Below are 13,271 nucleotides of genomic sequence, written 5' to 3'. Positions count from 1 at the left end.
GCGTGGCCGGCAGCGGCCTGGGCGGGTGCCCCACGGAGCCACCCCGTGCAGCAGTGGGGCACTGAGGAATGGGGTGTCAGGGCCCCCGAAGACAGGAGCTCACCACCTTGGGGGGTACTGCCATGGGCCCTGGTGCCCGTCTGCCCGCACATCTGTGGGCAGCCAGTGCGTGACGCAGGGAACAGAGAGGGGTCTGGGGCAGGGCCCCCCGTCACCAGGGCCTGAGCAGGTGGGCCGGCCTTCCTCGCCCCCACCCCCAGCAGCGCCTCAGCCCCCCAGGCCACACAGACGACAGCAGCAGGGCTCATTCAGGGGGTTTATTGACCATCAGGGGTGCGGGGAGCGCGGTGCTGGGCCGCCTGCCTGGAGGGGGCGCCCAGCCGGGCCCTAGTTGCAGTAGTTCTCCAGCTGGTAGAGGGAGCAAATGCTGGTGCAGCACTGCTCCACGATGCCGCGCTTCTGCGGGGGCCCCTCCAGGGCCGGGGGCTGCAGGCCGCCTGCACCGGGGCCTCCACCCAGCTCCACGGCCCCCACTGCGGGGAGAGACGGTCAGGCAGACGGCGCTCCCCTGCCCACCCTGCCCAGCCCTGGAGCGGGACCCTGAACAGGTGCCCTGGCGCCCATCACGGGCCTGCCCCGCCCCCTCCCCTCCCCACAGCCCGCGCAGGACGGGGCCCTCTCCCAGGGTGACGGGGCGTCTCCCACAAGCACCCCCATCGCCGACACATCACCCTGAGACCGTGGGCACCCAGGACTTGACTCACTTCAGAAGATTCCTCCCTGGAGCTGCCCTCGGTGGGGAGGGGAGGGAGCGGGGCCAGGGTGCTGGGCGAGGCCGGGGCGAGAAGGGAGGGGGGGAGGGGCAAGCCCACCCTCAGGCGTCCTCCTGGCTCACCCCCAGGGAGCTGGTCACCTTTAGGATGTGACCAAGAGGACATCATTTTCCTTTTTTAAAAAGTCCCTCCTGACCTCCCACTGGGTGCCAGCTGGAAGCAATGGGGCGGCGGGGCAGCGGGGCTCACCCTGCGGGCTCTCCACCTCCCGGCGGGCCTTGGGCGTGTAGAAGAAGCCACGCTCCCCGCACACCAGGTACAGTGCCTCCACCAGGTGGGAGCCGCACAGGTGCTGGTTGACGAAGGCCCGGGCAGGGGCGGGCGCCCAGAGGGCCAGCAGGGCCAGCAGGGGCACCAGGCGCATCCACAGGACCATGGTGGGGGCACGAGGACCTGGGGGACAGGCGGGGCTGAGGCCAGCGAGGGGGCACCCGGGGCCCCCAGCCGGTGATCACCTCCAAACGCTCCAAGAGAGGAGCCCACGCCCTCCTGCCGCTCAGCGGAGCTCGGGCCTGGGGCCCCGATGGACAGGACCCCAGCGGGGCCGGCCCGGACCCGGGCTGACGCAGAGCCCGCAGGCACAGACCTGCTTGCTGACGGCCTCGAGTGCAGCTCGTCCCGAGGGCTGGGGGCTGCTGGGCCCCGCCAGCTTTATAGCCCCTGACCCCTCCACCTGGCCCATTAGGGCCTCAAGTGGGTGGCAGATGGCTGGGGGCTGAGGCTGCAATTTCTGGATCATTTCCCCGCTGCTGGGTCTGCAGGAACCTCTCCTTGGTCGTCAGCACCTCTTGGGGCCACAGGGTCATTAGAGTCTTAACGAGGGACCTAATGCCGAGCTGTCCCCGCTCACAGCTGGGGGCAAACGCCTCCACAGGAGCCGCAGCCCACCCGGCCTTGCTTGGGTCCCATCTTCCATGTTGGTCCGGGGAGTGTGGCCAAGAGAGAGGACCCCTGCCCGCTGTCCCTGGGGCTGCCCTCGGGGCCCCAGAGGTGGTCCAAGGCCATGGGTGGGCAGTGAGGGAGCGTCTCCTTGGCTCACGGCCCCAGCCTCACCCACCCCAGCGCTGCGGCCCGCTGACACCCCCAGCTCCCTGGGGCACTGCCGAGGGGGCTGAACTCAGGGACCTGCAGCCGTGAGGCCCCTGAGGCCGGCCCCTGTTCCTCACCTTCAATGTAGGGGCCACAGGACGCGTGGGTTGGGCCCCGCCACACGCCGCCGAGGTGGCCTCTTGGGCCCCATCCCTCTTCCTAGAGCCCTGCCCACCCCCCCGTGCTGACCCCTTTCAGACCGGCCCCTCGGCCCCATTGCATCCTTTGGCTGCCATTTGCGCTGAGCCCCTGTGGTGCCTCCAATCCCCTGGACAGGCCCCTGGAGGGAGGCCCGGACCCTAGCAGCCCCCCACACCGAGGAAGGGGCTGGACCCTGCCTTCCCAGGGCGCCATGATGTCCGGAGGCCCCTCTGCCGCCAGGGGAGATCTGGGGGCCCCTTAGAGAGAGGTGTGCAAGGTGGAAGGCTGAATGACGGAAGTCCCCGGTGGGAGGGCAGACCCCAGGGCCCAGGAGGGCAGGAGGGAAATGAGGCCGGCCGTTAGCCCTTCCCCAGGGTCTCAGTGGGGCTCACAACCATCAGAAGTGGCTCCATTTGATGCCTCACAGGCTAAAGGGACACAGGTACAGGAGGGCTAGTCACAGACAAGGTGCTTGAGGTGCAACTGATGGAAGGACAGACCAGCAGGGAGGGCTGGGATGGAAGGCTTTGCCCAGGAGGGTCTTGACGGACGAGTAGGAGTTTACCAGGATTAACATCCTAAGAGCTTAGAGCCAGGGTCCTGGTGGTGGGAGGTGGAGGTAGGGGGAACCAGAGGAAAAGAGCAGGGCCTGGAAGATGGGCTGGTGTCTACCTCCTGCAGGAAGTAAGGAGCCAGCCACCTCCCAGGAAGCCCCAGGCTGCTTGCTCCGAGGGCCAGGGCCAGGGTGGGAAAGGGGACACCCTGGGCTGGGCCAAACCTGGAGGATTCTGGGAGCTCTAGCTGGAGGGCCAGGTCCAGACCTGTCGAGTAAACAAAGTCCAGAATCCAGTCCCCCGCCCACCTTGCAGGGGAGACTGAGGCCCAGAGAGGTTGCCTAGGGGCCAGCTCAGCTTAACGCTCCATCAGCACACATTGCGGGGTGGGGGGTTGCGCTCCCAGGTCCTGCTTTAGGTGGGGTGGGGTGCAGGGATCAGAGGCAGCTGTGCCTTGGACCCCCCCACCCCGTTCCTCTGCTTGCTCTCACAGGCTGGCCCTTGGACCCCCGTCCTCCTCCTAATGGGGACATCGGGCTTGCGGGGACATCGGGCTTGCGGGGAGGGCGCAGCCTGCAGCCCTGCCTAGGAGACCACGGCTCTGAGCCCTGCCCCCGCAAAGCCAGGCCAGGCCCCCGCCTCCATGCTGCCACCCCACAGAGATGGGACAGCTCAGCCAGGACCCCCTCAGCCCTCTGGAGCTGCTGGTGGCTCAGCACAGACTGGCTCCCCTGGGCGAGCCGGTGACCCGGGGCTGCCTGGAGGAGGAGGCAGGCGGTGGACGAGCCTCTGAGCAGGGATGGGGCAGAGTGTGAGGGGCGCAGGGCTGCGGGCTGAGCCCGGTGCACAGACACAGACACAGAAGCCAGCCGGGTAGGCACCCAGAGGGATTCTTTCTTTTATTGAGAATGGGAGCAGGTGGCACACGGCACATGGGCAGCACACGGCACAAAGTCACCTGCAGGCGGAGCTGGCAAGCGGTGGGCGGGGCAACAGGGTGCCCTCCAGCAGGGGGATCTCTGGCGGGCTCTCGGGGTGCCCTATGAGCCATCCCTTCACGTGGGCGGGGGCTGGGGCCGGCGGGGGGAAGGCCAGGAGACCTGGGACCGGCCTATGGGGGCCTGCGCGGTGGCATCCCGCGTCTAGCTGATGGCGCTCAGGGCGTGGGTGAGGGCGTGCAGCTCGTCCCGGACACCATCCAGGGCGCGTCGGATGGCGTGGGGACTGTCCAGCACATCGATGGCCAGCGTGTATGGGTCGAACTTCACGGAGAAGGGGCGCTGGATGCGGGAGGCATAGCTCCTGGTAGGGGAGCCGGCAGGGACTCTCAGTCACCCAGTGGGGATGAGCCCGAGGGTTGGGGCCCGGGTCTCCATCACAGCAGCCTCAGAGCTCCCGGGACTTTTCAGAGCCGCCTGCACCCCCAGAGCTCATTCTGTCCAACCAGCCAGACAAGATGGGGGACTGAGGCCTCCTCCAAGGGCTGGGGGCTGTTTACGGCAGGGAGGGACGGGCCTTTTCCAAGCGAGCCTCTGCAAGGCACTCCAGCCCTCCCTGCTCCTTCCCGAGGCTCAGCCAGGCCTCCTCCCGCAGGAAGGTTTCCAGACCGTGTGCCCCGCAGGGTCCATTATATCCCTGTCCCTAAGGTTGTGTGTGGTATCCAACCCCCACCCCCACCCCCACTGCAGGCACATAGATCCTGGGCCTCAATCTCCCCGGTGACAACAGGAGCCTGGCTGGAAAAGAGGCCCCTTCCGAGGGCGAACTGGTGGGCCCTGTCGGGCTCTGCCCTCCTCCCCTGGGGAATGGGGGTCACTGCACCTCCAGCCCTGGAAACTCCCTGCTACCCCCAGGCTCCCCACCGGCCCTCAGTCACCCCGGCCCTTGTCCTCTGTCCCCAACATGGCCCCAGCTGCTCAGAGGGCATGGGACTGGGAAGGACCCCGCACATCCGTCTTACAAAGTCAAGCTTCACCTCCTCAGAGCCTGGCCTTGGCCTGGCCTTGACATGGCCACCAGCCCCGCAGGTCTCCCCACCCCAGACTTTTTGGGGGTCCTGCTGCGGGGGGGGGTGCTGTAACCTAAGTGTGCACAGTTTTCTCCACTGTGAAGTGGGTTCGGAGGCCCAGCCTGCTGGCTGGCTCTCCCAGTTTAGGGAGCACAGTGGGGGTCTCGGCCTACCTGAGTTTGTCCTTGGCATCGCTGAAACTCTCAGACACGAAGTAGACAGGTTGATAAGTCTGGTCCTGGTAGGGCTGCACGGCCGCTGCATCGGGGTCGAAGGCCCGGATCTCGGGCCCCTCAGACAGGGAATGCTGGCGGGAGGCCGGGAGTGGGGGGTGGGGGTGGATCTCAGGGCCCCGAGGGAATTGGAGCCCTTTGGCCTGACTCCACGGTGGGCTCTGGGTGTGGATTCATACCCTCCCCTCTCCACTGGGGGTCCTCCCGAGGCCTGGGGACAGTGTGAGTGGGACGGGCAGGGACAAGTTTTCTTGGCCCCCCTAAAAGGGCAGCCCCAGCCTCCTGGGAGGCCCGAATTCAGAAGGCACGGCCAAGGTCGCCCTCCCCGTGGGGACCCGGGCTCCAGCCCCTTCCTGGGGGGTGCGGGGAGCGTCTCACCAGGAGCTCCCCATAGGAGGACAGCAGCCCCGCTCCGTAGGCCTTCACCTCGCCGTTCTGTTTGCACAGCCCAAACTCCACGGTGAACCAGTACAGCTGGAGGGGGCAGTTGGCAGGTCAGCTGAGAGACCACAGCACAGCATTCGCCACTGACCATGGCCCCAGGCACCCACCACCCAGGCAGAGGTGAGCCAGGCTCCGGGCGGTCACGCCGTGAGAAGCGGAGACCGGAGCCTGGACAGGAGGGCCCAGCCTGGACCCAGCGTCCTGCAGGGGAAAGAACCCACCGTGGACAGCTTCTCAATTTCTTCGTCCGATGCCCCCAGGGATGCGAGGCCAATGTCCTGTGGGGGAGGGAGAGCTGAGGGGGGAGAGGCTCAGCTCACCATGGCTTGGGCGCCTGTGTGAGGGGAGGGTGCTGGGGCTGTCTGCAGCCCCTCCAGGGACCTCCTGGGCACTGCCGGGGTACAGAGACCCTCCCAGGGTGCAGGGACCCTCCTGGGACGCAGGCACGCTCCCGGGATGCATCAAGGGCCCAGGACCGCTCCCTGCCGTTCCTGGGAGAGCCAGCAGGTGGCAGCACAAGCCGCGGCACTCCGCCCCCAGCTTGTCCTCTGGGCACCGTGATCCCCTGACTCTCCGGAAGGGATTCTGCCCCGTCTTTGTTCTAAGGTGGTCTTCCCAGAACGGCCCGCCCATCCCTCTCTTCCAAGACGTTGCAGTCTCTCTGAAGTCTCATGACCCAGGTGTGGGCGGCATCCAGCCTGGGGGTGGGGAGGGGCAGGCAGCGCCCATCGCTGCAGGTGCCACCCCGCAGCCCCTCGGCTGACGCCCAGCTCCTGAGGCCTCGAGGACACACCTGGGAGAACTGGGCGAAGGTCCGGTCGGCCAGCATGGGCACGTGCCCCAGCAGCTCGTGGCAGCAGTCCCTGTGTTGGGGGCGGACAGCGGGTGGGGCTGGGCGCCGGGCCGCAGCCTGCCCCCTCCCCCAGCAGCACGCTCCCCGCGGCGGGCTGGGCTGGGTACTCACGGCTCGGGGGAGTGCATGGGTGAGGAGGCATGGCGGATGTACTGGGTGCACTGGAAGACGCGGAAGGCCAGGCTGGCCAGGAAGTCCCGGGCGGACAGCAGGCCGGCCACGGGCCGCAGCTGGAAGCCGGTCCGCTCTGCAAGGGCGGCGGGGGGGCTGTCAGCGCGGGTGGGGCCGCCGGCTGGCCACCCCAGGCCCTCCCGCCGGGGCCTCCACAGCGGCGCACCCTTCAGGAAGCGGGAGACGTCCTCCAGCTGGGGGATGCTGTCCTCCCGGTACCCGCAGAAGTGCTCCAGCAGCTCGAAAGCCTCCAGGTGTTCCCGGCACGCGTGGGTGGCGTAGAGGCCCCGCAGCGTGGTGTAGACCTCCTTCCTGTGGGCGGGGGAGGGGGGGCTCAGGCTGGCCGGGTGCCCCCCACTCCCAACCGGGCCCCCCGCCGCCTGCCCCAGACCCCTCCCCGCATCCAGCAGCCCCTCCCGTGGGCGCTCTGCTCTGCCCCCTGCAGACCCCAGGCAGCCTCACACTGCAGGCCTCTCCCTGGCCCCAAAGACACTGGCCACTGGGAGTGGATGTCTCCCACCTGCAGCTTTGGGGGGTTTCAGGGGACCGTGGGGGGCCTCGGGAAGTCCCTCCTCCACCCGGACTCAGTCTGTCCTCTGGAGGCCACCACTCTCCACGCAGGGATTCTGGGGGTCTTCCCGGGCCCTCCTCATTCCCCACCCCGCCCCTCCCCAGCTGCCATCATGGGGTCTCACCAGGTGGCAGTCTCCTCGGCCGTGTACTCCACGTGGGGAATAGGGTCGCCTCTGGGGAGGGGGTCAGCAGTTAGTCCAGGCCCCCTTGGGGAGGGCGTGTGGGGGGTGGACAGGAAGGGGCCTGGGCTGAGCGACCCCGGCTGTGTGGCCACAGCAAGTTGCTTAACTGCTCTGTACCTCCGTTTCTTCGGCTGTGACTTGGGGACCCCGAATCGGTGACCACGGTGACAGTGAAGGTGATGGCATTGGTGACAAAGGCATCCCTCCCTTCCCCCACCCAGGTCTGGTGTGAGGCCGCAGGACGGGGTCTGGGTCTCAGAGGACGAGGTCCCGAGGGGGGTCCTTACTGCTTGTACTGGAAGGCGATCTCAGCAATCAGCTTCCTGCGCTGGCGGTACACCTGGTCCGAGAAGCCCTGACGCAGAGTGGACGCCATCAGCCCCCACGCCCCGCCAGCCCTCCCCACGCCCCCAGCCCAGACGCGACCTGTGATACCGGCGGGCACCTGGCGGCTGCACCCAGCCAAACCTCAGGGTTCCACCAGGAGCCGGAGGCAAACAGACACCCCGTCCCAAGCCGGGGTGCACGCCCACCGCCCCAGCCATGAGTCCGCGGGCAGGTTGGGGCCCCGGCTCACCGGATGGTCCAAGTCCAGGTCAGGGTCAAACTTGGTGACCAGGTGGTGACACTTGTCCAGCTCAGAAACTTTCCTTGGGAACCAGAGGACTGCACGCAGGAAGGAGGGTAGAAGGACCAGATTGGGTGTTGGGCTGTGGTGGGAGGGCCCCCCTGGAAGCAGCCTCCCGCTTGCGACTGGGGGGCTGGAGGTGACCCAGGCCTGGACACAGACGAGGGGGATTGGGGAGGGCTGGAGCCAGCAGAGAGGGAGCCCCCAGGCCGTGCACGCAGTCACTGGGGTTCACCTGTGGGACCCCTTGCACCCCGATGTCTCGGGGTCACGGGGTCACCCTCAAGGGTATAGGGGCAGCCTCACCCTTGTTCTCCCCAGCGCCCCTCACATCTTCGGCCACGCGGCGAAGAGAGCTGAGCAGGGTGGGCAGGGCGGCGCTGGGTACCTCACAGCGCACGAAGTACTCCAGGTGCGGGCCCCCTGCCTGCGGCTTCTGGGCGGGCCGGGTCTCCAGGTGGTAGATTTGGGCTTCAAATGTCTTAGGAGCAAAAGCAGGGAGAAAGAGGGAGGGAGAGATGGAGAGACAGAGACAGAGACAGACAGAGGGGGAGGCGAGAGCGCTGGGAAGCAGGCACCGGGGTCGGCCCGCCCTGCCCTGCCCTGGACGCCGGCAGCGAGCAGCCCACAAGACTGCTCTCCAGACTGGCCGCCTGGACAGCTTTCAGCTGGGAAAACGGCTCTTGTCTAGTTGGTCTAACAGGGGTTGTCACAGGGTCCCCCAGACCCAGCGTTTCGGGTGGGGTCTTCTCCCAGGCAGCCTGATTTCCATCCCTGGTGGCCTCGTCCGAGACCTCTAGACACCCGGGGCTGGGGGTGGGCCCTGATCCCACTGCGGGCAGGTCGGGAGGCTCAGGCCCCCACCAAGCAACACTGAGCGTGGGGGGGGGGGGAGGGGTGGGTGCGCTCCCCTGCCAGCTCCCATCACCCAGCAACGAGGGAGCCTCAGTCTTCAAGGCCCTCGGGCCACACGGGCATCGGCCAGCACGGGAGCTTGAGAGGAGTCGGCTGTAATGTCATTTGGGTGCGTGTGCTGGGATCCAGCAGCTAACGCCATCAGCTGTCACATGAGCCCAGCCCCGCCAGGGCCAGGCGGGCATGGGGGGCCCTGCGTCCCCGGCTGCCCTGGGGGACCCACACCCACCTGCCCCCAGGGTGAGGTGCTGGGCACGGGGGAGGGCGGGGGGCTGGGCTCAGGGAGCTCCTGAGAACAGAAGGGTGTGGCGAGGGGCTGTGAGCCCCCTCCGCACGTGGCCCCCTATGCTCCCTCACCTCAAACACCTTCACAGCCCGGGACAGCGCGGGGGGCTTGGTGGCCCGCAGGGTGAAGAGGAGATTCAGTGCGGCCTTCCCGGCCCGTCCCCCCAGGGCCTCGCCCGGCTCCATGGCGGCGGCGGCGGCGGCGGCGGCGGCCTCCGCCTTCTGTCGCTCGTTGCGGGCATCCTGGATGAGGCTCTGCCGCCTCCCGACGAAGCGTGGGGACTGTGGGGACAGATGCGCCAGCTCCCCCTGCCCTCAGCCGGACCCACAGAACCTGGGACCCAGCTCCAGCGTCGCGCCTGCCGGGGGCCGCAGTGGGGGAGGGAGACAGGGAGGGTGCTGGGAGCCACAGCTGAGGGTGGTCTGTGCCCTCAGGCCACATCTAACCGGGTTAGGTGACGAGGGCTGATTGGGGAGCTGCCCTGCTGCCCCCCGGGCTGCGCAGGGCTAGGGGACATGGTGTCTGGCTCCATGGAGTGACCTCTCCTCATGGCCCCATGCCCAGCCCTGCCTCACAGCCCAGGGGCCCTGGCCACACCTTGTCCACAGCCGGTCCCGAGACCATGAGCCTCCGGGGTCAGTGTGTCTGCCCCCCCCCCCCCCCCCCCCCCCCCCCGGCCTGAGTAGAGAAGAAGCCCCCTGTCTGGGGCTCATTTTTTGCAGCTGAACTTCCAGGAAGCTTCTGGTGCTCTTGGGTCTTGGAACATGGCAGGGGGCCGCGGGGGAGCCCTCCCCAGATCTCCCACTCTACGGTGGGCGGGGTGTGGACAGAGCCAGGGGCCTGGGGTGAGCGCTGTCTACCCCACGGCCAGTGCCCTGAGATGGTGCCTGCAAATTAAATTTCTAGAACCCAGCCCATGTTTCCACTGAAGCTCTATAAACAAGAGCCGTTTTAAACCTGCAGGGAGCTGATCATTCCAGGCCATCCCTGAGGACGAACTGGAGACCCCTCTTCCAGGTCAAGAAGCCCCTAGTTTTCCAGTCTCAGAGAGGGGGTGGCCCAGCGGGTCTTCCCAGCACAGCCTCCCTTGAACTCGGGGGCTCCCAAGTGGTGGGCCAGGCCTTGGGGGCCATCCCTGGTGGTCAGGGAGGCCCAGGGTTGCTGGGCAAGGGAACAGGGGAGGTGGGTTTCAAGACAGGAGATCCCACGTGGGACATGGAATGCGTGGCAGGTGGATGGGTGAATGATGGATGGACAGCTGGACGGATGGATGAATGGATGGTGGATGGACAGGTAGATGGTGGGTGGTGGATGGACGGGTGGCTGGACAGGTGGATGGGCGGGGGATGGATGGGAATCACCCTGGAGCTCAGACCTCCCTTCAGCTCAGCAGAACTGGGGCCTGCACCCCTGTTTGCCCAGTGCCCCCCACCACCTTGAGCTGCTGCAGGGCCCGGGACACTGTTGCACACACCCTGGGTCCAGCAGGACCCACCCATAGAGATTCAAACACCCGGGCACAGGGGTTGCCCACAGAGTCCGGGCAGGGGAGGTGCTTGCGGCCAGGACTGGACGCCAGGCCTGGGTCCAGGGCGCCCATATGGACCCTGAGCCTGGAGCCTCCCTCCAGCCTTCAGGGGACACCCCTGGGCTTCTGGTTCGTTCCAGCCCGTGGGCACCAGCCTGCCTCTTACCATGATGGCCTCGGCCTGCTTGGCGTCCAGCTCGGAGACGGCCCTGCGGAAGCCCTTGGCCTGCGGCGAGGCAGCGTTGGGGGTGGGCATGATGCCGGCGAGGTCTGGCCTCCGTCTCCACAGCCCTCTGCCGGGCGGCCTCTTATAGGCTGAGCTGACGTCAAAGCCCCTCTGGGTCCTCCACCTCCCACCTCCTCTGCGTCCCCCTCCTGCTGCCGCCTGAGGGAGGTGGGGTGGGCGAGGAGCACGGAGACGCAGGAGAAAGGGCTCTGTCCCATTAAATCTAATTGCATCCACCGTCACAGGCACCCAGGCGAGCGGCCGGCCCTTCCTCTGAATCATCTGGGCTCCGGCAGGCGTGCTCCGCAGGGCTGGGTGCAGCCAGGCCCCTCGGCCCACACCCGAGCCGGGTGATGGGCGGGTACACGGGGGGGGGTGGAGTTCTGGACACCCCACCGTGCTCGTGACACAAAACCCTGACCTTTGGTGGCCATCGGTCCAGAAAGCCGGGTTCAGACCTCAGATGTCAGGAGGCAATTCGCTTTTCCAGAAGATTCTTCACTTCACCAAATTTCCCAGCAGGGTCCCGAGGCATGTTCCTGTTAGATGTCCTCAGCGGGAATGTTATCTGCCCCCCCCCCCAGGCACATCCAGCATGGCTCAGAATGTTCCAGAAGGGCACATCCTCCAGGGTGCAGGAGAATGAGGGACGCGGGGGTCAGGGAATTCTCTAACTATTGTCCCACTCACTCCTGCATGGCTGTCTCTCCCCCTCTCCTGGCCCGCCCCTACCCCCCAGCGTCCCCCAAGGCCCTCTCACCACTTATCGCTGGGGTGTCACTGCCTCGGGGATGCGCCCATCCCTGAGCACTGAGGCCCAGTCCCTGTGGCCCAACCCTTCTTCACGTGGTCCCTGGCATCATGCGGGTCCTGGGACAACCCCAGCCCAGAGTTTCTCCTGAGTTCCATGCACGATGTTCCTCTGGTGGTGCCCCCACCCCGGCGACCAGGGGACCGGAGGGAACCCCCCTTTGGCACCAGGCAGACGTGAGTCCTGCCCTGTCTACCCCGCCCCCTGGCCCATCCCCACGTTCAGGCACAGCTTTGGGAAAGGCGTGAGGCCCCCGGCAGCTCCAGCTGGTCACCATGTTGTCTCAATCCACCTCCCCGGCAGCCCTCATGCCCCAAAGAAGCACCCACTCTTCATCACAGCGGCCATCCGCACCCCTCTCCTCCCGGACCTTCCCCAAATGTGGTCTGACCATGCCGTTCCCTTGCTCCACAATCCTCTATGGCTCCCCATTGCTCTCTGGAAGCAGCCTGAGTGACCCCCTCCCCTCACCCACCCCTATTGATCTCACCCCCAACCATCCCCATTTCCTGCTAAAGGAGGGTTTGGACTTCATGACACCCTGTTTGAAATACTGCCCCTCACCCTTTTCTTCTCCTGGCGAACTCCTATGCATCCCACAAAACCAGCTCAGCTACCATTCACTCTGCAATGCCTACCCCTTCTTGCCCCTGATATTAACCTCCCCCTCTGCTCTCTGAAAGCAAGAACCCTGCTGGCTTGGCCCACGGCTGCATCCCCGTGCCAGGCCTGTCTCATCTCCTAGACTCTGGGCTCCTGGAGAACATGTCTCAGTGGCCCCTGCCCCCAGGGCCCAGCCTAGAGGAGGTTCCACAGGGCTGTGAGCCCTAAATGGCGCTAAAAGGAGCTGCCCAAGACCCCAGTGGGGAAGGTGGGGCTGGCTCTGCCCTTGTGGGCCGACGTGGAGGGCGGTGGGCTTCCACTGCCCCAGGCCGCATCTGCCCTGAGTGCCCAATGGTCCCCAGGGGTGGCCAGCCTCCATGCCCAGCATCAGGTCTGCTGCAGCCCTGGACAGGTTCCCTGCTCCTCCTGGAAGCCCCCTGGGGCTCTCATGTGTCTCCTTCTGGGAGGGCTGCTGGAGACCCCTTGGTGACATGGGTCCAGCCCTTCGGTGGCTGGCTCATGTGCTCAGAGGGGGCCCCGTGCAGGGGGGTGACATATCCACTAAATACTGCACTGCCGGCTGTGGATTTAGCCTTTCGGCAAATATCTCCACTGATAACAAATATTGTTTCTAATCCCTTGGCTTCCCTGAGCCGGTGCCTGCGTGGAAGCTGTGTGGAGCCAGCCTTCTGAGTCTGCCCTGGGGCCAGGCAACCCCCAAGTGAGACCCCAGGCAAGAGCTGAAGGCGGGAAGCTGGTGGACACGCTTCAGTGAGCAGCACGGTCCCCTCCTGACCACGCATCCATCTGCCCATCCATCCTGGGAAGACTTTCCCACACCCCTGCCCCTCCAGGGCTGGCTGGACTGGGCCCAGCTCTGGGGCCCCCAGAGCACAGAAGTGCTCCCTTTTCCTTTAGCCGCGCTCCCCACCCCGCACTGTGTGTTACACCCTCTTCCACCCCAGTTGGTGAGGGGACCCAGGGCGCCCCAAGCCTGCTAACATCCTCTCCCCTGGTTCTGCACCCTGGTCTCCTTCCCGCCGAGGGTCCCCTCTGCCCTGGGCCTCCCAGGTGATCGCAGTGTCTGCCTTCAGACGGGCTTCATAGACCCATTCCACAGATGGGAAGACTGAGGTGAGTGGTTCCTCTGGGTCACGCAGCGAGTCTTGAGCCCAGGTTTCCCATCTCTTGAG

At 66.5% G+C, this 13,271-nt stretch overlaps 2 protein-coding genes across 4 annotated transcripts; both read right to left on the bottom strand.

The window, feature by feature from the left end:
• Positions 1–379: 379 nt before the first annotated feature.
• INS (insulin) lies at positions 380–1,461 on the bottom strand. 3 transcript variants are annotated; one of them, XM_029207604.1, is made up of 3 exons: positions 1,420–1,461; positions 1,023–1,243; positions 380–533 (listed from the first exon to the last, which is right to left on the bottom strand). In XM_029207604.1, the coding sequence occupies exons 2-3, from the start codon at positions 1,207–1,209 to the stop codon at positions 388–390; spliced, it is 333 nt and encodes a 110-aa protein (XP_029063437.1). In that variant the 5' UTR covers positions 1,210–1,243; positions 1,420–1,461; the 3' UTR covers positions 380–387. The 3 variants fall into 3 exon arrangements, with proteins under 3 accessions (XP_029063437.1, XP_029063436.1, XP_029063438.1); XM_029207603.1 differs by having other exon boundaries at positions 1,023–1,226; positions 1,420–1,454; XM_029207605.1 differs by lacking the exon at positions 1,420–1,461 and having other exon boundaries at positions 388–497; positions 1,023–1,209.
• A 2,230-nt stretch (positions 1,462–3,691) lies between these two features.
• On the bottom strand, positions 3,692–10,706 carry TH (tyrosine hydroxylase). Its single transcript, XM_029208583.1, has 13 exons — positions 10,605–10,706; positions 8,982–9,191; positions 8,016–8,190; positions 7,659–7,747; positions 7,369–7,436; positions 7,022–7,072; positions 6,493–6,638; positions 6,267–6,402; positions 6,096–6,165; positions 5,524–5,580; positions 5,237–5,332; positions 4,799–4,932; positions 3,692–3,919 (listed from the first exon to the last, which is right to left on the bottom strand). The coding sequence occupies exons 1-13, from the start codon at positions 10,692–10,694 to the stop codon at positions 3,760–3,762; spliced, it is 1,482 nt and encodes a 493-aa protein (XP_029064416.1). The 5' UTR covers positions 10,695–10,706; the 3' UTR covers positions 3,692–3,759.
• Between the last annotated feature and the right edge of the window lie 2,565 nt (positions 10,707–13,271).

This window comes from Monodon monoceros, unplaced genomic scaffold (assembly GCF_005190385.1).
Source record: "Monodon monoceros isolate NGI ecotype Baffin Bay Population unplaced genomic scaffold, NGI_Narwhal_1 Super_Scaffold_7, whole genome shotgun sequence".
Classification (NCBI taxonomy): domain Eukaryota; kingdom Metazoa; phylum Chordata; class Mammalia; order Artiodactyla; family Monodontidae; genus Monodon; species Monodon monoceros.
Note: the sequence above shows the minus strand (reverse complement) of the source record. Positions and strands in the feature narration are given on the sequence as shown.

Bases quoted from the DNA above. Each gene is read 5' to 3' on its own strand.
- INS (XM_029207604.1), bottom strand. From the start codon at position 1,209: ATGGTCCTGTGGATGCGCCTGGTGCCCCTGCTGGCCCTGCTGGCCCTC. The intron at 534-1,022 runs GTGAGCCCCGCT...CTCTCCCCGCAG, and splicing joins GGAGGTGGAGAGCCCGCAGG to TGGGGGCCGTGGAGCTGGGT.
- TH (XM_029208583.1), bottom strand. From the start codon at position 10,694: ATGCCCACCCCCAACGCTGCCTCGCCGCAGGCCAAGGGCTTCCGCAGG. The intron at 7,748-8,015 runs GTGAGGCTGCCC...TCCTGCGTGCAG, and splicing joins GGGCGCTGGGGAGAACAAGG to TCCTCTGGTTCCCAAGGAAA. The intron at 4,933-5,236 runs GTGAGACGCTCC...GCCTCCCGCCAG, and splicing joins CCTCCTATGGGGAGCTCCTG to CATTCCCTGTCTGAGGGGCC.